Source organism: Mirounga leonina, unplaced genomic scaffold, assembly GCF_011800145.1.
Source record: "Mirounga leonina isolate KUSES-001 unplaced genomic scaffold, KU_Mleo_1.0 Mir_115, whole genome shotgun sequence".
Lineage (NCBI taxonomy): Eukaryota > Metazoa > Chordata > Mammalia > Carnivora > Phocidae > Mirounga > Mirounga leonina.
The window spans coordinates 88,056,825-88,077,754 of record NW_023270268.1 but is presented as its reverse complement, the minus strand read 5'-3'; the positions used below and the strand labels follow the sequence as shown (position 1 = coordinate 88,077,754).

The 20,930-nt window shown below is 53.2% G+C and overlaps 1 protein-coding gene across 1 annotated transcript in view; it reads right to left on the bottom strand.

The window, feature by feature from the left end:
• Positions 1-20,930, bottom strand: part of MYLK (myosin light chain kinase) — a 177,039-nt gene that overhangs the window by 61,354 nt on the left and 94,755 nt on the right. The window contains 3 exon segments of the mRNA XM_035000007.1: positions 3,797-3,883; positions 13,189-13,305; positions 20,602-20,930. The exon segment at positions 20,602-20,930 is cut by the window's right edge and continues 10 nt beyond it. Coding sequence (XP_034855898.1) covers positions 3,797-3,883; positions 13,189-13,305; positions 20,602-20,930 — 533 coding nt within the window.

Sequence of the window (20,930 nt, the reverse complement as noted above, 5' to 3'; positions counted from 1 at the left end):
CTCACAGTTCCCAGATCTTACCAGCTGTCAGACTCTAGGCAGGACACTTCAGGTCTCTAAGGCTCAGTTTTGCTCCTCTATAAAATGGGACCAACTACTCGTAGCTCAGCTGAGTGAGACCTGTCTGAAGTGACAGAGCCTGAGCACCTGACGGGACACCTGCTGCACGGGGGCTGGGCAGGTGCTAAGTGAGCACCTGGGTCGGTGGGGGGAGGGAGGGGTGCTCACAACATTCCTTCTGGCATCTGTGCAGTTCCTTTCTCCAGTGTTTCAGCAATGTTACCATTCCACTTCAACCACATCACATTCCTCTCTCCTTCCTAACCTGGCCCAGAGTTCCCCGCCTCCCAAATCACCGCAAACTGCCACTCCTCACTCCTGGACTTGTGACTTGGGGTCTGGCACGTTAGCTTGTACTTCTGTCCATTTCCTCCCATCCTGCCACCTGGGTTGGCCGATGGACTTGGCTTTCCCCTCACGGTCCTCAGCAGGACTCCTAGGGGCTCCCAGGCCACTGCGTGGACATGTGCCATCTACCCTCACACCTGACAGCTCGCGCACAGGACTGAACAACACAGCTGAGGGTGCGGAGGTCGTGTGGGGAGGGATCTGGCTATGATCTGCTTGACAAGAAAAACACTTGGCCTTCCCTCGGTTACTGGCAGGAGAGATGGATTTCCTAGTTAGATTAGGTACTTCCCAGCCCTTGAAAAAAATGAACACACATATACAGCCAGAACACTCGGGGACAAGAGAATCTAGACTTTCTCATGGGGTCAGAGATGTCTGGGATGAAGGATGGCTATGGTAAGAGAAAAAGACAAGCTGCAGAGGTGTCCAGAATGCATGATGTATTTACATCTGCATATGTAAATCCTCAGAAAAAAACAATTGTGAATATAATTGAGGAGGTGAGTAGAACTGAGGGTAGATGAAAGAGGGCTTTCATGTTGTCCCTGGCACATTTCTATACTTCTTAGCATGTTTAAGGAAGAATGCATACATATGTAATTAATAAATACTACAAATTATCCCCAAAAGTGAGAATAGAATTGGAGGTGCAGGTCTAAAAGACACCTCCTTCATTTTCTATCTCCGAGCAGCTACCTTCTCAGGAGCCTTCAGGAAGGAAGCTCCATGGTGTTCTACAAGCATCCAGAGAATTCGAAAGGTTTCTGAGCACAGGTGTGTAAGCAGGTGGAGGGGCCACCAGAACCACCCTGCTGAAGCTCTCTGTGTCCAGGGGGTGATGGGTGGGGTGATGAGAGGCTGGGCGGATGGACCATTCAAAGGGGTCCTTACTGTACATGGAGACACACTCTTCCATTTCTTTGGGGTGGGGGGTGTAAGACGTCTGTCCTGTCTGTGACTGTGACCCAAAGGCTAGAGTAAAAGTCCCCTTCCACAGACAAGTGGGGTCTGCTGGAGTTAATCCACTCATGAATGTGTTTATTTGCTATGAGGGAGACAAGCCCTTTCCATCAGCCCTGCCCTTTCCCCTAAGCAGTACCACTGACTGAGCCCCACTCCGCACTCCTTCCAGAGGGGTAAGAACCTTTGCTTCCAGCTCTGTTTCTGGCATCTTGCTCCCTCCCTAAAGAGTGGAGACTGTGGGCTGGTACCAGAGATAGTCTCAGGACCTGGGCATGACGGGCCCCGAGGCAGCACCATACTTAACAGAGGCAGGAAAGGAGACTCCCTCTGCTTCTCCAGCCCAACAGTGCAGGCTCACCGTGCTTCAGGCCTGACCAGCCTCACGCTGGAATGGGCCAGAAGCTTGAACAAATACTGAAGCCTGGATCCTACCCTCAGAGATTCTGATTTAACTGAGCTGGGGTATCCCAGCAGCAGAGGTTTCAGAAGCTCCCCAGGTGAATGTAATATGCAGCAGGGTTGAGAGTTCCCATCCCAGAATTGGACGATGACAACTTGATTGGCCTTTCCCACAGCCTTCCCTCCTCCAGCACAAAGGCCCAGCTCTCGGGGCTGCTCACTGTCTCCAGCCTGTTTTCTCCTTCACCGCTCTCCCCTTGACCCCACACCTCACTTCCTCCAGGATCTGCCTGGAATGGACGTGCCCGAGCTGAGGACAGGAGGCTGATGACGACCCAGCTCAAACTCCACGCGCTCTAGCTTCTGCTCCCAGGAGAGGTGAAGGATGGCTCAGACCCCTATGTCACAGGCCCCGGGTGCTCTCCTAAGATCCCATTTTCTTGTAACAAAGAGAGCACAGGCCCAATCCTCTTGGAAAAGAAAATCACCAACCCATTCTTACTAGGTTTTTCTTACAATTATTTATGCATTTCCAGCAACTTATTAAATGTCCATTCCTGATCATCTGAGCTCCCCACTTTGGTTAAATATCCATTAGACATTACAGTTCCAGTTTGGCTACCCCACATACTGAAGGCTGAGCATCCCCCTGACAGCTGGCTGGTATGTACACAAGGAACCCAAGCTCATCGTTAGGAAGGTAAATATGTAGTTCTGAAAAGAAGAGAATAAAACTAAGTCACAGAACTCTGCCTTGTCACAGAAAAAGAGACTCAGCCTTTTAATTAATCAGGTTCAGTCACTTTGCTCCATTAGTATGGGTAATTAAGAGCTTGTCTTTTTTTTTTTTTAAACATAGAGTGTATGGGGGATGTTCAAGCCACTCCATACCCTCTGTTAAAACTGGGGTTTCAAAGCAGAGTTTTAATAAAATGAGACCAATAATTAATCAATAGGGGAAGCCAGGACCGCACTATGACTTTTGTGGTCTCTATGCACCTTTGCCTTCATGAACCCCTTCCTCCATTTTAAAAAAGAAGAAAAAAAATGATATATATGTATATACACATACATACAAATTATATTTTACAGCTGTACTAGTATAAAGATAAATATATTAACGTTATGAGTTAAAACATTTTTCTTTGACCTGAAAGTTTAGTTTTTCTTCCACTTCTATAAGAGATTAGATATTTTTGTGGGCCCTGCGTGCTGTGCCTGATAGCTCAGTGGGCCCTGGTCCTCCAGCTGAGACCCAGGAAGAGGGAGACTGTCCTGGAGAGTCACTGGAGAAGCTCCTTCCCTGAGTAGCTATTTATACTGCAGTAGCAACCCGATTCTAGGAGACTCCATAGGCCCTTCTATGAGCAAGGCCCAGCGGCAGCCCTCAGGGCTGGAGGGCAGTGAGCCCCAGCCACATCACCAGACACGGGGCAGCAGGGCGCTGCTGAGCGCTCTGTGAGTGCGCGAGGCCAGGGTCACTTTGAAAGCAATGAGGTGGCCTTTCGGTGGGAGTCTGTCTCACGAGGGGAGGTGCTCCCAGAGCTGAGGCATGCTGGAAGGGACACGGCATTTCCAATGCACACTGGGGAGCCCAGTCTGGCTTGAGTCTAAGATAGGAGTGAGGGGCTGGGGGCGGGCTTGGAAAGAAGGGCCAGGCCGACGTGCGAATGTGCGTGTACAAGTGTGGCAGGTGTGCCGGGACGGTGACGTGTGTGAGGCTCCCTTGTCTGGGACTGCAGCCAGGAGTGGTAAGATCTGAGCTTAGAAAGGTCTACCAGCAGGAAAGACTCACCTGGGAGGAATCGGGAGGAGACTGGGTGAGAAGTACAGAAGGCCTGAGTGGATGTGGTGGCGAGTGGACGTGGACGTGTGGAGGCGGGGAGAGGTGGGCAGGGTCATGTGGCCACTGGCCCGGGCACTGGGACTTCCTAGGGCTCGCTGGGGTGCAGGCGAGGGGGCTGGGGCTATGATGCTGGCCCCCAGTGCTGGGCTTGCCTAGAGGAGCTGAACAAGTACTTACTCTCTGTTCCTAGCATGGGAGGAAGAGAGCTCTTGGGCCTCCGGGCTTTCATCTCTGGGGCCTTGGCATTCTCCTTGGTGGGAGCATCTGGAACAGAACAGGTAACCACAAACATCAGTGGGCTACTGCCCAGGGAAATGAGCCGAGGAGGCATCTCAATAAAAAATTCCCACCCCGACCAAAATTAGAGCCCCGCCACCCCGTCCCACTCCCCATTCCACTCTGGGGGCCCCCAGTGCCTGCTGGGCAGACGGCGCCTGCCACTGGGCACCTTACTCCACAGAAGCACCAAAGAAGGAGCGTCCACTCCACTGCGCCTTATAAAGCAGGTGGAGAGAGCACAGTCGCCCAGGCAAGATGGATAGACAGGCTGTCCTGGGAGCTAGTTAACACGTTCCCCTCTACGGCAGGCACGTGCTGCCAGGAATCCCATCACTGGCAGGGCTGGAGGAGAGTCGGTGCCCTCTGCTTACCTCTCTCCCATCTTTTTCCCTTCACTGGGCCTTCACTCACTTGGGCTAACCGCTCTGCATTTCCCAAAGCCTGCTCTGTATAGAGCGGTCTCTCATACAGAAGAAGGAGAGGACAAGGCCCTTGCCCTTGGCTCATGGCCTGAAAGGGGCCTGCACCTTCTGATTTCTCAGACTGCCTTCTACACGTGGCCACTGACAGACCTCCAGACCAGATGAAGGCCTAGGAGCAGACAGCCGGCCTGCCTTTCCCGACCCCTGGATGGAGCCTTGGGCCCATTATGGGAGCTTCTGCCCCCCTCCTCAAAGTAAACCCCATGAAACCCTGCAGAGCCTTCTGGGTAGACCTGAAATGGGACATGGGTGGGTGTACAACTCTTCAAGCCTCTCCTTCACATTCCCTCATCCATATTAATGCCAAGTGTGGACAAGCCCAGGGGAAACTCTCCCTTGTTGGGGCAGCAGAAAAACATCGTACTGGGCGGGGCATAAAAGGCCTTACTGGGCCCGGAGGAGACTGGGCTTCAGGAAGTATTGGGGAAACCACCCAGGAACTTGGATAAGAAGCAGCTGGTTAAACAGCTATCACTATGCTCCAGCATTTTCCCCAGGAGCATTTTCCCTACAAGGCACTCTCTTCAGGGATGTGCTAGGAGGGAGCCTCCCGCTCTGAGCCCCTTCCTGCCATTCCCTTTCCTGCTCCTGACGAGAGGAAGCTCAGAGGGAGGAAGGAGGGGGGGTGGGACTTTCCAGCCAAAGCTTGGGCCACATTCCTGTGGCTTGGCTGGGGAGGAAGAGACATCTTGCTGTCCTGACTCCTAGACGGGGCAGTCCTAGCTGCTAATACATGCCCTCTCCCAGGCCAGCTCCTGGGGCTTTGCGGGGTGGACACAGGTTGCACAGAACTAGGGCCTGGGGATGAACCCTTTCCCAGCACATGGACTTCTGATGCTCCCATCTGGATGCATTGCTCCTTCTATATGGCATTGGCCTCTCTTTCCTGCTTCAGATGGTGGATCTGCCCATGTAAATCCCCCGACAAAGAGTCAGGCTGCCTTCCCCACCTAAAGCCTGCCCACTCTCAGTTATAGCTGGGTCATCAGGGGCAGAGGCCTGGTGCAGGCACGGTCCAGGCTCACCGGCAGCTCCAAGGCACACAGGCCTTCAGGGCCGGGGAGACAATCTCCTACGAAGTCAGCTGAAAGCTGTACACATGTCACTACAGGAATGATGAAGGGTAGGCCTTAAGAAGAGCTTCCTAGCAGTGAATGACAGGGAACGGTCCTGAGGAAACAGCTGGAAGAAGGCCTTTTAAGCAGCACTTGATAACCTGGCCCCCTTCCCTGCCTCCATTCCTCACTGTTATCCTTCTGCCACCGTCTGTTAGAGCAAAAGGAACCCCAGATGGTGAGTCAGGGGTCCCTGTCTTCCTTAGCTGACGCTGCCTGTGGCCGGTCTCCTCAGCGGGCCGGCCATACACGGGGTTCCACGTGCATATGGACGGAGAAGCAGAAAGTCCCATGGGGAGGGGATGGGGATGACTTCATTTCCTCACACTGGGTATTTACCCCAGGCCTAATGGTCATTCTCAGCTACAGAAAAATCTTCAGCACATGTTTGTCAACCTCTGTGGTTCTCAACATGGGCTGCCCATTAGCAGCACATGTATCTAGGTCTCTCACTCCCCAAATCCTGGTTTAATTGGTCTAGTTAGGGGCCTGGGTGTCAATAGGATCCAGAAGCTCCACAGATGATTTTAATATGTCACTCCCCGTCTCTCTCCTCAGGCTGTGTGTGTACATGTGTGTATATGTGCCTGCGTGTCTAGAGGTGGGGGTGGGGCCCAGGGAGGTCTCGGGGACTAGTCTAAGAGACAGGAATGCCGACCAGTGCTTCCCTTGATATCTGGGGATCAGGGTGCCATACACCAGAGCATGAGTCTGTGGTTCCCTTGTTTAAGGCCCTCCCTTCAAGACCTGACAGGCACCACTGACAATTAACAGAAAGCTGCACCCCAAAATGTGTTTGTTCTCCCCCTTTTTAAGGAAGAGGAGGAGAGAGCCAAGTATGCATAGACAGTTCTGTGCTCCTCGGCTTGGATACTCTCTTTGCCTGTCTTTCTTCTGGTGAGTTCTGGGACACCACAGGAGGGAGATAAAAAAGAATCAGGGTTGTTGTTGTTCTTGTTTTAACTGATGCATAACTGGAGGCAAAAGCCAGCAAAGGATGAGAGACCTGGTGCTCCTGGGTCCCTAAAGAAGGGACACAGAGACTGGGACTCCTTCTCTCCTCGTAGGGTTGTGTCGGCCTTCGCTTCCAAGCACCCTTAGAGTACAGACCCCAGAGAGGAGGGTTCTAGCTTTGGCTTTGTCATCAGCAATCTTGGGATCACCAGCAAATCATTTCAACCCCTCTGGGTCTCTATTTCCACATCTGCACAAAGGAAATAACACTTAATTCCTCTACAGCACAGTGTTAAAAAAACTCAAAGGAGAGAGTGGTGCTCGGAAAAGGAGAAAAATGATCATTTACCTACGAATTCACCCCTCCTGCTTACCACGTTTCCTCACCTTCCTCCGCATCTGCTTTAAAATTCTCCACCTTCAAAACGCCCTGCCTGACCGGCCCCTACCCGCACGCTGCGTGTTGCCCGCCTCCGCATCTGTGCTCAGCTTCTGAGTGCTGGCTTGACACTGACGAGAGAGTAAACTACTGTCATGTGTTCTGAGCTTTGTTCTTAGAAGTTCTGTGCACTTTATCTTTCCATCCGACCATGAGGAAAGGGACTCGAGTTTCCCTTTCAAGCCAGGCACACCCCTAGACTTGGAGCACCCCCACCAGGGGTGAGACTCGCTCCCTCCTCCCTCAGCAGTCCTCCCGCCCCGTGGGGGCTGGGCACACACCACAAGCCACTAGCCCTCCGTGAGAACGGCAGCGAGGAGTGGGCTGGAAGGACCATGTGCTTAATCAGAACCAGCTTTGTGCTTGCATGGATGCCCAGGGGACAAAAATAATAGTAATACAAGTCTAAGCGCAGCTTGTATTTTCTATTTTAATCAGTTGGTGATGAAACTGAACTCCATTTCTAGATCTGGACCCCAGGGCTGGAGTCCATTGCTGGCCTGGTTGTGCCCCCAAAGACGGATGGGGGAGGAAGATGGCAGCAGGGAGAGGTGGGGGGCCTCTACATGGAGTGGAAAACGCGTCCTTATATGGGCAACGGCTCACCCCTTCCACTCCTGGGCTAGCTCGGACCCAGCCTCCAGGGCAGCAGTTTTGTTTCTGTCTTCCCCAAGAGGTTGGTTCCCTGAGATATAAGCCTAAGGCAGGGGGAATGAGGTGTCAGGAGGCTTCTAGAAGGGGGTCCAAGCTTCCAGGAGCTCCACAAGGGGGCAGGGCAGAAGGGCTGGCCTCTTTCTCTGCCTGAAGGCAAGCAGCAAGCTGGCATCATCAGAAGAGAGGGCGCTCCAGGCAGGAGACAAGCTTCTTTCTGGCTCTGCTGTCTGGGGCCTGAGTCCTTGGGCAAGTTTCTTTCACCAGGAAACCAGGAATCATACCCCAACAGAGTGAATGAGATGGGCTACTTAGTTGGTGCCTGGCATGATGCTACATGCTTTATCTGCTTGCTTCGGGTTGAACCATACCTTTGCCAATATTCAAGTGTCTTTGGCCTAGCAGAACGGCAATTTTATTTAGTTCCATCTAATGCGTGTTAGCTGCCTGTGATGACCGGAAGGACAAAAGTGAAAGTGGGAACAGACTTGTTACTAAGGCAGGACCTTGGCCAACGAAAGAAGGGTGCGTCAAAATCCACTCGGTCCCAGGCAGGGCTGCCCGCTGGCCATGGCCGCAGGAGGCGCGGTAGCGAGGCGCCAAGGCTGCGCTTAGATGCCCAGCCAGCTAGTTTATTAGCCACATGGACTTCAGCAGGCCGCTCAGACCCTACGCGCCCTGATTCAGGCTGGTCCATTATCACGCTGCAAACCCCCTTGTCACAGTTACGAATCAGCCTCGGGTTGCCAAAACCAATGGCCAGTGCTCAGGCTCACCTTATTCTCCTCGGCAGCCGCATCTGACACACTGATCCCATCATTCCTTTCTTATTGAAGTGGCCACCGTTTGGCTTCGGGGACACCCCTCTCCGGCATTTCTTCCTGTCCCACTGTGGCCATTCTTTCTCGGTCTCCTCTGCAGACCTCTGTCCTGCCCTCCTTCTCCTCCTGCCCCCTCCATCCACGTCCACCCTAGGGACCTCGCTCAATCCCAGGACATTCAGTGGCCTCTTATGTGGATGGCTCCCCATATCCTGGCTCCACCCCTGACCTCCTAACTCAACTCCAGGTTCATCCAAAGGCCTGCCTATGTGACATGCCCACCTGGATGTCTGATGGACATCTTAAACTTCACAGGTGCAAAATTCTGGTTTGTCCCCCACCCCCTTACATGCCCATCCAGAAAGTAGGACCACTGTTGATCTGTGCTTCCCCATGAAAACCAAGTCACCTCTGACTTCCCTTTCTCTCTCTCCATTTCCAACTCATGAGCAAATCCTATCAGTTCTACCTTGAGAATAGGTTCTGAATCTGATCACTTCCCACCTCTTGCATGGAGTCCAAGCTGACATCAACTCCTGCCTAGGCCATCACAGCAACCATCCAGCTGGTCTCCCTACTCTCCCTCTTACCCATCCTGGGTCTGGTCACTGTGGTCACCTGAGTGATCCTTCCCAATGTCCAGAGTTGGCCCACCACACTTAGAATAAAGTCTGGTCTCCCTGTCACAGCCTACAGCCTTGCAGATCTGACTGCTGGTCCTCCACACCTCACTTCCCACCTCTTGGCCCCTGGCTTACGGCTCAGCTCCCCTGGCCTTCCTACGGCTGGGAATGCGTCAGGCACAGTCTCCGTTCAGAGCTTCGCTCTTACCCTTCCCTCTTCCTTCTTCCTTCCAGACTCCTTCTCGCTTCCTTCAAGCCTCTGTTCCATCATTACTTTTTCAAAGAGGCCTCCCAACCACCCTCTCCAACAGTAACGTTCCCTTCCTCACATCCTGCTTTGCTTCCTTCGTAGCACCTGCTGCTGCCTGAGATTCTATGATAGATCTGTTCATCTGTATTACCGTCTCCCCCTCACTAGAATGTAAAGTCCCTGAAAATAGGAATTTCCTTTTTGTTCACTGCTTTTAACCTAGCCCCTAAGCAGTGCCTGGCACTGGGATGAATGATGGCAGGGATGTGCCCACTGGAACGTCACCTCCTACCACGCATCTGCACGACGACTCTCCCTGGTCACAAAGCCCTTAATCTCAACGGTAGCTCAGGCCAGATGCCCTCAGCCAGGGTAGCTGGGGAAGGGCAGCCTAAGCTGCCCTGTCTTGGGATTTTGGCTTGCAAAGAGTTTTGTTTCCCCACCTCTCACCTGAGTCTGAATAAGAGGGAATCGGTCACTCAGGCCAGGTTCTGCGTGTGGGGCTCAGGACTGGGGATGGGGGGACAACCAGGTGAGCAGCCCCTCCTGTCGGCCAAGGGCAGGACTGCAAGGAAGTATGGGGGGATTTCCCAGCAGGAGGGCTGTTACTAAGGGAGACCTGGATGTCTCAGAGAGCGGACACTGGCATGTTATTCACTAGACAGAGAGGCCATGCCAGGTCATGGAAATGGTAGGTTTCAGAACCAGGTGCGCCCAGGTGTGAATCCTGCCAAGGTGACTCATGTTCTAACTCCCTGCACATGGTGGCTTCAGGGGCATGGGCTTTGGGATCAGAGGCACCCAGAGACTCTCCTGTGAACTGTGTGACCGGGAAGGCTGCTGACCCCCTCCGAGCCTCGGTTTTCCCACTGAGAGGTACCATGCCTGACTGTTGTATAAACTCAAAATGCACAAGGGTCTCTGGGCACAGCAGATCTGGGAGGTCAGCTCTTGTCCCTCTGGGTGAGTTTTCTGGCAAGTCCTTATCCACTCCAGGCTTCAGGTGCTTTTTGGGGTATAAGTTGACACTTGCCTTCTGCTGCACTTGGAAGGAACAGGGGTGTGACCAGAATTCAGAAAGTGCAAAGTTTTTCTCAGGGCAAAGACCCACGCAGCATGATTAAAATAGTCAGATGTGCTGAATGATAAAGGCTACCTCCCTTTGTCTTTACTATCAGTGGGAAAAACAGGAGTACAGCTGATACTTCGGCCAACGAGCCAATGTCATTTTTATGAGGCCCTGAAATGTATCATTGTATACAGATGTATAGTCTTCATGGTGTTTGGCACAGGCTGTGTGAGTGATAGCTCATGACTGCAGGGGGCAGGGCCGGCGTGACGTTGGCATGAGCTACAGTCCCCACCTCTAGTTGAGAGGGACCTTGGCAGGGATGCAGTCCTATCCAGAGACTGAGTAGGCAGCTGGAGTTGGAGAGAGACAGGGAGACCCCACAGCGTGAATGAACTTGCAAATTCAGTTACTTCTTAGGGCAAGCAGTTCTTCCATGTACTTTAATTTCTGACTTCTTTTGAGAATTTGGTTTAAAACTATGGGCTCTCTCTTCAGAAAAATGCTCTAATCCACAAATGCACAAAATTCTGCATATCATTTCAAAGGGTGCATGGACCGCCCCCACCCCCGGGGTCTTTAAGTTAGGTACTATGGCCTTGGGGAGCAGGGAGAACTGGGAGGATCAGGGGATGGAAGAAGGACAGGACACCAGTTTGGCTGAGGGGAGCCCAGGAGGGGAAAAGGTGCTGCGAGGTGGCAGGAGAACAGTTAGGGAAACTGCAGTCCTTTGTCTAGAGGTGGCTTGTGATGGAGAAATAAAACTGGACATGGCAAGAAGGCCACCCACACACAGGACACTAATATATCTCCAAGTCTAGCAACAGGGAAAAGAGTGGGTGTGAAGGGGGCTGCCCTTTTTCTCTTTGAAAAACAAAAACCAATTAACTGAGAGTCAGTCCTGTTATCTCAGCTGGTCTCCCTCCAATCCCTTTGCTAGCTCTTCTCCTAAGACCCAGCTCCTCGTCCACAGCCCTAGGCCAAACTAGAGATAAATAATGGTGATCAAGATTAGCGAGAGTACAAGGGAATCTGGTAGAAGGAGACCAACTTAGGGGCAAGAAAAGTCCCATAAGTTGCAGAATGAATTCCCCAAACCTTAAAAAAAAAAAAAAAAAAAAATCCCCAAATGTATTCTATAGGGAAAAAGAAGATTTTATTTTGAAAACAAAGTTTGGTTTTAAAAATAAAACATTTGCTGTTTCTCAAAAAGGTGCTGACATTTTGCCGATAAGGAGAATGAATTACTATCCTGCCTCCAGCTAGCCGTGTAAATAGGACCCGAAGAGTCCAGGGATTCCAAAAGCAGATACTCTCATTAGCAGGCTGGGCTTCCTTCTAGCTTGGTTGGATCCAGCACAGGTCCTCAGGGCGGGCTGTTAGAAATAGGCTTTTGGAGTCAAGTTCGCAAAAACACTTTTTTTTTTTTTTTTTAACTGCAGCACCTGTCTAGAAAGAAGCAGGAATCTGACCTGGGTGGGTGACAGGCAGGTCACACCGGGGAGGACTTGATAGCCCCAGGCCCTACCTAAAGCCTCAAAACAACGTTTCGAGCCCCGCTCTGAACAGACCATACACTGACATCACATCTGCTCCTGAGACTCAGAGCCCTTGTGACAAACGCGTTCACAGGACTCCAGGGAGACACACACAGTCCTCCTACCATTTTGGCTCTACCACTGGCTACTGACAATTGAATTTGTTTTGCTACTGTATTTTCTTTTTAAACGTCTCTTTTCAAGGCTCTTTTTTTCTTAAAAAATAAACTCTTTTTTTCTTTTCTCCCATTCCTAATATATCACAGATCTCGGTTTTTATGACCAGGAAACCAGATTCTAAAGCCGAGAACGGGCACATAGGTTCCACATCTTGGGCAATGGCAGTGAAATGGGACAGGACTTCATGACCCAAGTGATTATATTCAGGAGTCAGAAGAACAACAAAGTTGGCCTTTGAGTTGCCTTATTTGGACACTAGTTTTCCATGTGTCACTCAGAGTTACTAACCAGGCATCTCAAGGGCAAGAAATTACTTCCCCCACACTACCTTTTTAGACAGTTCCAGGCAAGTAACGAAATAATAAGAAAGCTCTCTGGGTGGGAAGGCCCAAGATGGACTTCTGGCCCTGGCTTGGCCCTTGGTGGACCGGGGAACCCGAAGCAGGACGCTTTCCCTCTCCACGGCCTTGGTCTCCTACCATTTAAAATGAGGGCGGTAGCCTCCATCATCCCAAGGCTGGTTCTACTTCTGAGGCTCTAATGCTCAACTTCAGACGGAGGAGAGAAAGAAGAGTCGAGAACACAGCCTGGCTTCAGCCTTCCCTCACTCGGAAACTGCACTCAGATCTGGTAGCCCTCGGCCCCCACGTGTCTCCTTCTCTCCCTCTGCTGTATCATGGTGACTTTTTCTTCTTACAGAGGCAGGCCTGTCCCCTCTAGCTGAAGACGCAGCCCCAACTCACCTCCTGGAGGAAGTGCCCCACATGGACCTCCCGCTACTCCGTCCTCACCACAGGGCTGACGTGCCAGCACTGAGTGGCCGCTTGTAAAATACTATGTAGTCATTTTCCTGTGGGTGTGTCTTTTCTCCTCCTGCCCCGTGCCTGGCTTCCCTACTCAGCAAGGTTCTGTGTGTGCGGATCAGGCCTGGGGACAGGGGAGACAACCAAGGCGAGCAGCCCCTCCTGTCGGCCAAGGGCAGGGCTGCAAGGTCACATGGGGCCAGCAAGTTGAGCTCCCATTTTCTTTTCTGTCTCCTTGTTTGCCACCGATGGCTTGACCCCACAAAGCGAATGCCTTGGGGAGGGATGGCAGTCTGGGAAGCTGGCAAGGGAAGGGCTGAGGAGTGGGACTCTGTGTGTGCCAGGGATGGGTGGGCATGACCTACCATCCACAGTGACTTGGCAGGAGCACTCAGCCTGGCCGGCGCGATTCTTGGCTATGCACTTGTATAAGCCTCTGTCCTCGGGCAGTGCCTTCTCGATGGAGACAGAGCACAGTGAGCCTAGGAAGGAAAAGGGAGAACGGGTGAGGGGAGCAGGTACAAGCCCAAGACCTGCCCTGGCACATGGAACATGGCAGGGGAGGGCTAGACTCACGGGCAGCCTCTGGAAGCCCAGAAGTTGGGGGTCCTGTAGGAACCAACCCTCTCTCCCTATCAAAGTCAGGGTACTTTTTGCTGATAACCCAGGTCCAATATAACTGATCCCTAAATATATTCCATCCTGGTACCCTCTTCCTACCTCCCAGTGAGCTCTCTTAGGGAGTCACAATGGAAAGGTGCAGAAGAAGAGAGTGGAACAGTCTCTCCCTTTGGAGAGCATCCCATACAATGGAAGGAGCAGACGGACCGTGAGCCTCAGCACTGCGATGTCACCAAGAGAGATGAGGAGTAGCCAGCTCCAAGTTTACAGCCCTGGGTTAGGAACAGTGGCCCCCAGCTTATAGCAATTATTCGGGCATGCATCTTAGAAAAGGGAGTTCTGAACAAAGAGGTGGGTGAGGGAGGGCAGGAGTCCCTGTCCAGCAGGGGCACTGACCTGCGGGAAGGTCCGCTGGGAGGAGAGGGTACATTTAGCCTGGGATCCTGGGGCTGGCTTCTCAGGAATGAGCTGAGAAGGAAGGCCAACAAGGGGCACTGGGCTCGGAGAGGGGCACTTTGGGGCTGCCTCTCTTCAGGACAGGGTCTTTTGGCTGCCTCAGAGAGGGGTGGCGATGGCTCTCTTTCCCCATGGATCTCTCCACCCCTAGCACACGTCTGGCCTGCTTGGGGGAAGGAGGAGTCAGGCTGGGCATGCACAGGAATCGGGGGTCTGCTCCCTGCCCACCCAAGCTCTCTCATCCTGGGTCTGGCTACTTCTCTGGGGTATCCCCTTGGGGGATTTCCCTCGGGGCGTGGGAGAGGCCGGCTGAGGGTTGGGAGTGCTGGGCCAGGCAGGCGGGCAGTGGCACCCTAGTTCCAGCCTTCAGACACATGAACAAGCCAACAGCATGGCGCCTTGCCCAAAGCTGCCCCCGTTGTCAGGGTAGCAGTCATCACACAAGGAAGAGGACAGAGCCAGGGCCACGTGCATCCTGCTGCTTGGAGTCACTGGCTTCGGTCACCGCACTCCCCCCACCTCCTACTCCCCCGGCCGGTGGCTCGGCACAAGCCCTTGGCCTTGGGTGGGCAGAGCCGTGTGCACCCCACGCGTGTGTGGGGGGCAGCGTGGCCAGAAGGGAGGCCAACAGGCACTGATCTCAAAAAGGACCCTCACCCCCATTAGGCAGATGCACAGACTTGACCAACAGATAGAAGGATGTTCAGAGAACCTCGCTGAGGGTGGAAGGGAAAGCAGAGGCGTACTAGTTCCCTCTGCTTCTTGGCACCTGGGTAATGTCCTAAACAGGGAAACCTTCGTCCTACCAACCACCTCCCTCCCACTTACACAGAGCCTATTTCTCAGGAAAGGCCTCACTACATTCTCCCACAGGGAGGGCATCGAGTCGGGATCTCTGCTCACTGTCCCTCGGAGACAGACTTTGCAGACACTGAACCCCCAGAAAGGACTCAGGCTGGACTTTTAGGAAATCCATCATGACAGTGAGACTGTGAGGCACAGGAATCTGGGATTGAGGGGAACTGTCCTCCCTAGAGAGAACCTTCTACTCATCTGGGAGGGCAGGAGGATGCTAAGATGACCTCTGGCCCCCGAATTTGAGGCTTAGAGGAAACGCACCCCTCCGTGCCACTTCCCTTCAGTCTGAGGCTAAGGCTCTGTGAGCAGACACCCCACTCCCAGTGAACCTTCTGCTCGAATCCCTGATTGTCCTTCAGTTTCAGCCCCACCCCCACCCCCCCACTGCCTTCAGCCTTAAGCCCAAATGGCACCAACTGCAGAGACCGTGGTGAGCCCACCAGGAGAAGTGGGGGCATTTAGACCACAGTCCTCAGCCCCTCAGCAGGGAACGCAGCAGACCAAGCAGCTTTTCCCCCTGCCCAAAGCCGGGACCCCTGGCCACGTGCGTGGGCTGGGGGAGGGCCCCCAGGCAGGCTAGCCCAGATTGAAGAATCTGGTATTTCCTGTGGGACAGCTTATTCCTGACCTCCAGAAGAAAAACCGTTTCCCAGAGTTTTTTTTTGAGAAGCCTCAGCCTGGTGGGGAATTTTGAGAGAGAGGTGAGGGGGATGGGAGCAGTCACCACAGAATCAAAGATCCAATAAGTGGCTCAGCTAGAACTGTCCCTGGGAGAGCCCCTCAGGGCCATGGGGTCTGAAGATCCCCCATCCTGCTCTAAGTGTGTGGGAAGACGGGAGGATGGGGGGGCAGGGTGGGGGTGGGGGTGGTCCAAAGCCCTGGACGCTGTGCTGTGAGGATGCCCTCAGTGAGCAGTGTCTCCCCAACCTGGTCCTCTAGGATGTCTTGGACAGTACAACTCAGCTCCAGGTCACCTCCTCAGGGATGGTGCCTTCCCTGTCACCTATAAGCATCCCCAGCCATGGATGGACCTCCTCTGTGCCCTGAGTTTCCCTTTATCCGAGTATGTCTCCCATGGCCATTGCTGAAATACATGCCTGTCTCCTCCACTAGTTCTCAGAGGGCAGTGACTGTGTCTATTATGAATGTTTTTCCTGAGCCTGGAATGCAGTCACAGTGAAAAAAAAAAAAAATCTGCCATTCTGAGAACAACAAAGCACATTTCTGTAGCAGGTGATCTGTGAGGATCTATGCAAGAGAATGCCATGAACATTTAGTTACATATAACCTACCATTGAAAAATACCATATAGATTTTCTTTTTAGAGAGAGAGAGAGAATGAGAGAGCATAAGCTAGGGGGAGGAGGGCGCCTGGGTGGCTCAGATGGTTAAGCGTCTGCCTTCGGCTCAGGTCATGATCTCAGGGTCCTGGGATCGAGTCCCGCATCGGGCTCCCTGCTCCTTGGGAGCCTGCTTCTCTCTCTGCCTCTCTCTCTCTCTCTCATGAATAAATAAATAAAATCTTTAAAAAAAAAAAAAAGCTAGGGGGAGGAGCAGAGGGAGAGGGAGAAGCAGACTCCCCACTGAGCAGGGAGCCTGATGCAGGGCTCGATCCCAGGACCCTGAGATCATGACCTGAGCAGAAGGCTTAACCGACTGAGCCACCCAGAAGCCCTGACCATAGAGTTTCTAAAAGGAAAAAATTCCTACCTCGGAGTTCTTCAAGCCGATTATGCATGCACAGTACTGCCTTGCACATAGTAGGGGATGCATAAATCCTAGTGTTTTGTAGAACGAACTTACACAGGTTTTTAAAAAGCCTTTGCAAGATCCCACACTAAAGGTCATGAAAAATGAATCATCAGTTGACAACAGCAACAAAAATGAATTCTCATTATTAGACGGGAGAGATGTTTGCCAGGGAGAGAAGCCTAGTCTGGGGACAGGAAATAGGGCATAAAGATGAAGCTGCTTGTCAGGAGCAGCACAGAGCTCCCCTCGGCTCACTGGCCGTCCCTCTCACTCCTCAGTCAAGGCCAAGGCCAAGGCCTGAGAAGCTAGGCTGCAGGGCCCAGAAGGGCCTGGGGCAGTCCCCCTGCAGGCCCGGAGCGCAGGCCCCGCTGCTGTAAGTGGACACCATCTACTCTGCAGCTCTGGGAATGCAAAAAGGGGAAGGGTACCTCCAACATGTCTCTCCCAGAATTAGCAGTCAACTCCAGCCGAGTCCTGTCACACCTCTTCTGCTCTTCTTGGTGCTAAATGGGGTGAACATGACCATATTTTGGGGGAGCCTGAAAGCTATGAGCCCTATCCAAGCTACAGGGTTCCGAGAAGCCTCCTGAACCTGTAAACACAGCGTCCACTAGCAGTAGGTATATGGATGTACATGCCAATTGGTGGGGGAGAAGAGCACGGGAGTCTCTCACGGCCAAAGGCTGGTGACAACAGTCTGGCAAGGAGACTGGAAGAAGTAAAGTTTGATCTTAGACGAGCTAACAGCACAGGGCTCAGTGCCAGGGAGTTGGGGACAGGGAGGGTGCTGAGGGTGGTGTGAGGGATGGGGAGACCCTCTTAGCCACCCCCTCCACCTTCCTCTCCAGATCACCTCAAACCACCAGCTGATTTCCACTGATGCCAGTAGAAGCGTGACCCCAGTCACCAGCATGCAGTGGTCTTCCGCTCCTTCCTCTTCTCTCCTGCCCCTGCTCCCAAGCCAGGCAATAGGTTCTCTTAATCCTGTCCTTGCTTCTTGAACTGGTTGTTTCCTGTCTGTGCCATGGCTACCTTCTTAGTCCAGTCCCTCTTTCTCCCCGACCTCTTCAGTAAGGCTCCTTACTTGTCTTTGGGCACGGGGTCAATCAAAACCCCTAAACCCCTAGCTGTGTGTGCACTGCTCCTCATTCCAAACTTTTGCATGGCTCCCTAGTGCCTTCAGAATCGTGTTCCTTAGTGTGACCTAGGATGCCATGGGCCATGCCTTCCCCACCAGCCCTCCCATGCTGTGAGCAGGCCTGCCTTTGCTGCTGCTGGAGCCCCTGCCTGGGAAGCCCTACGTCCCCTGCCTTGCCTGCCAGGAACCCTGGCCCAGCTTATTCAGCACCAGCCTTTCCTGCAGCCCCAGCACTCAGCTCCCTCTTCTCCTACGCCTACCAGCTCAACTTTGGCACTTGGCTGGAATCATTTTATCACTGTGAGTGTATGTCCCCTCTTTCCAGATCTGTGGAGAGCACATCTACTCACACCTCTCAGCATGCCCGGCCCCGGGGCCTGCTGAAGTGGTCACTGATAAGGCTTTCAGATAGGCTTTCTCCCTGGGGTCCGTGTCTAAGCCAGGCTCTTGAAACTTGGAGGGTGAGGCTCTAGAGAAGGGATGGACAGAAAACAGGGCTGGTATTTTAAGACAAGGTACTCTCCCTACTATGGCAAGGCAGACCGGCCCATGCAGTGAAAATACCAGAAACTTGGCAAGCCCAGAGGTCACCACCAGTCTTCCAGCCTCTTGACAACTACTGACAATGTTGAGGAGTTAACAGCCCTGAGTATCTTACCCTGCTGGACAATGCTGCTGGAGAGTGGATCCTGAAAGGTCTCTCAGCTGTGCTGACATCTAACAAGAAGGAACTAAGAGGTAATATAGCTTAGTGGTCTGGGCATCAGAACTCAACTGCCTACATGCAAAGCCCAGCTCTGTGACTCCCTAGCTGTGCAGCCTTGGGCAAGATACTGCACTTGTCTGAGAGACAGGCAGGATGAAATGAGTGTAAGAGGCCTAGGACAGCGTCTGGTACATGGTGTTCAATTCATGCAAGCTATTCTTAGTTTTCAAAGGAGAATTACAAATATTCAGAGTTATTTTTTAGAAGCTGAATTTGGGGCTGTCTCTTCATCCCCTTCCCACCCCGCTCCTAGTCCTTCCCTATCCTCTCCTTGTGCTGGCCTTCTTTTAATCATTTCTTCTTCCTCTGGTTTGGACTTAAACTGTCCCTTTGAGGTGGTTTCTGTGAGAGACGATACTGGGATAGCCCTTGAACGCTCAGTGACAGCAGATACCACGTACTCAAGGCACTGTGGACATGAGCGGCCGTGCCTAATGACTCCGGCGTGTGTTTGAGACCAGGGCTGAGGTCTGCTCACGGTGCTCGGCTGAGGGGATTGTTTATAAGCAGCAACTAGTGGCTCCGGGCACTCTCAGGCCCCACACAGGTCTCACAGCAGCTGCGTGGCTCTGGGCACTGCCCTCAGCTGTCGAACATCTGTTTCCCTGAGGTGGGTGTAGCCATGGGCCTCACACTGTGCATATGCCCCAGGGACGGGCGGCTGCCCACCCTTCATCCTTCCTGGAAAGATCACCACAGGGTAACCTGGGAAATGCTTCCAGTCAAGGTCTCAGACCAGTTCTACCAAAGGCTTTCCAACTGGGAGGGGCCCACAGGGGTGACAGGGAAGGTGCACCACGCACTTCCCTGGACATCTCATCCCACCCTAGTAATCCCCCATGCCCACCTGTGTGTGGACCACAGGGAGACTGAGCAAGCAGAGGCTGGGGGGTAGATGACATGCCTTCCGAGGACCCTACCACTCTGGAGATATCCACACGAGAAAGTTCTCCTATCGACACAGTAGCAGAAAATAAAACATTTTCTCTCTCTTGGTAAATTTTCCCTTAATCTTTTAGCGCTTAGATTCAAAATGCTCAGCTGTTCCCGATTTGCTGTCTGAGCTGCAGAATGAAGAGAGAAACTTCATCGTGGGCTGAGAGGGATACTGCTTTCTTCAAATGCATCCTTCGGGTTTCAGGAAGAAGGAAGGAAGCCTGATGAAGGAGGGGAGAGGGGTGTGCAGTCAGACAGAAAGGGGAACGGCACGGTGTGGGGTGTTTCTGACATCTCAGCGGATCCCGACTGCACAGGACCTGTCCACTTGGGCCTCCTCTTTGCTGCCACCCTCCACCCATTAAGGGTAAAATGCCACTTCCTGGGGGAACTTTGTACCCTGCCCTGTCCAGAGCCACTGGTACCAGCCCTTAGCTCAGGCCAGGCTCTGTTCCAGCACTGGCCACCAGAGTGGGGTGTGGGAGACCTGCTGGACTGGGAGCTCCCGTCCAGGCTCGAGATGCTTGGCTAAAACACTTCGAACCAAACTGAGAGTCCAGGGGAAATGCCCCTCTCACCCCCATCCCTTCTTTTGGTATAAGCTGGCCCATCTCACAACTCCAGATCCCAAAAGGCCCCAGATGTCAGGATTTAGTGCCCCCCCCTTTTCCCCACAACCCAAGAATGTGAAATACCAGCAAACAAAGTCTCATCCAAATTAGGAAGCGAGTGGCTCTGTCCGCCCAGGAGTGTGTGCCGTAGGGGCTGTTTGGGGTTTTGGCTTTCCCCCACCGATCCTTTCCAACCCACAGTGTTATCAAGACTCAAGCTGTTCTTGACCCCAAATCACAGCCCCGTGCCGTCCCGTCACTGTACACCCTTCTCCAAACCTAAAATGCTGCTGCGAATGCAGCCCTCAGCTCCGAACCCCGGGTGGGCTCCAGCCCCCGGGCCCCCTCGCGCCTGCCAACAGAGCCCTCTCCACGTCCGAGCCGTGGGGCTCTAGCTCAGGCCCAGGGCCGCTCTGAGGAGCCACGGCTGGCGCTGCCATGAAGCATCCCTGCCAGGCAGATGCCGAGGCCGGGCGTGGGCCACAGGACCAGACGCCCACCTCTCACCGCCCCGTGATGGAGCGTGTACCCGAGGGCCTGCAGCAGGACACGGCTCCTGGGAGGGCTGTGAGCGCCAGTCCACGAGCCTACAGTGGCCCTGGTACAGAGCCCCCTTCTTCCCGGCCCTTGCCCTTGTTACCTTCTTGGGAGAGGATGATGAACTTGGTGGTCTTGAGCGTCTTTCCATTCAGCGTCCAGGTGATGGTGGCTGGGGGGTCAGAGGACACCTGACACTGGAGTAGCAGCTTCTCGCCCTCTGTCACACGGACATCTTGTAGCTTCTCCTTGAAGGTTGGGGCTGTCCCTTGGTTCTCTGACCTGTTCTCATTATCTGTGGCTCCTGCATGCCCCCTCTTACAGTTCACATCATTCTTAACCTCCTTCTTGAGTTCTTTCCCAGCTGGTTTCGGGGTCTCAGCAGGCTTGGCGTTACCCATGGGTTTTGGGGTCTCAGCAGGCTTGGCGTTG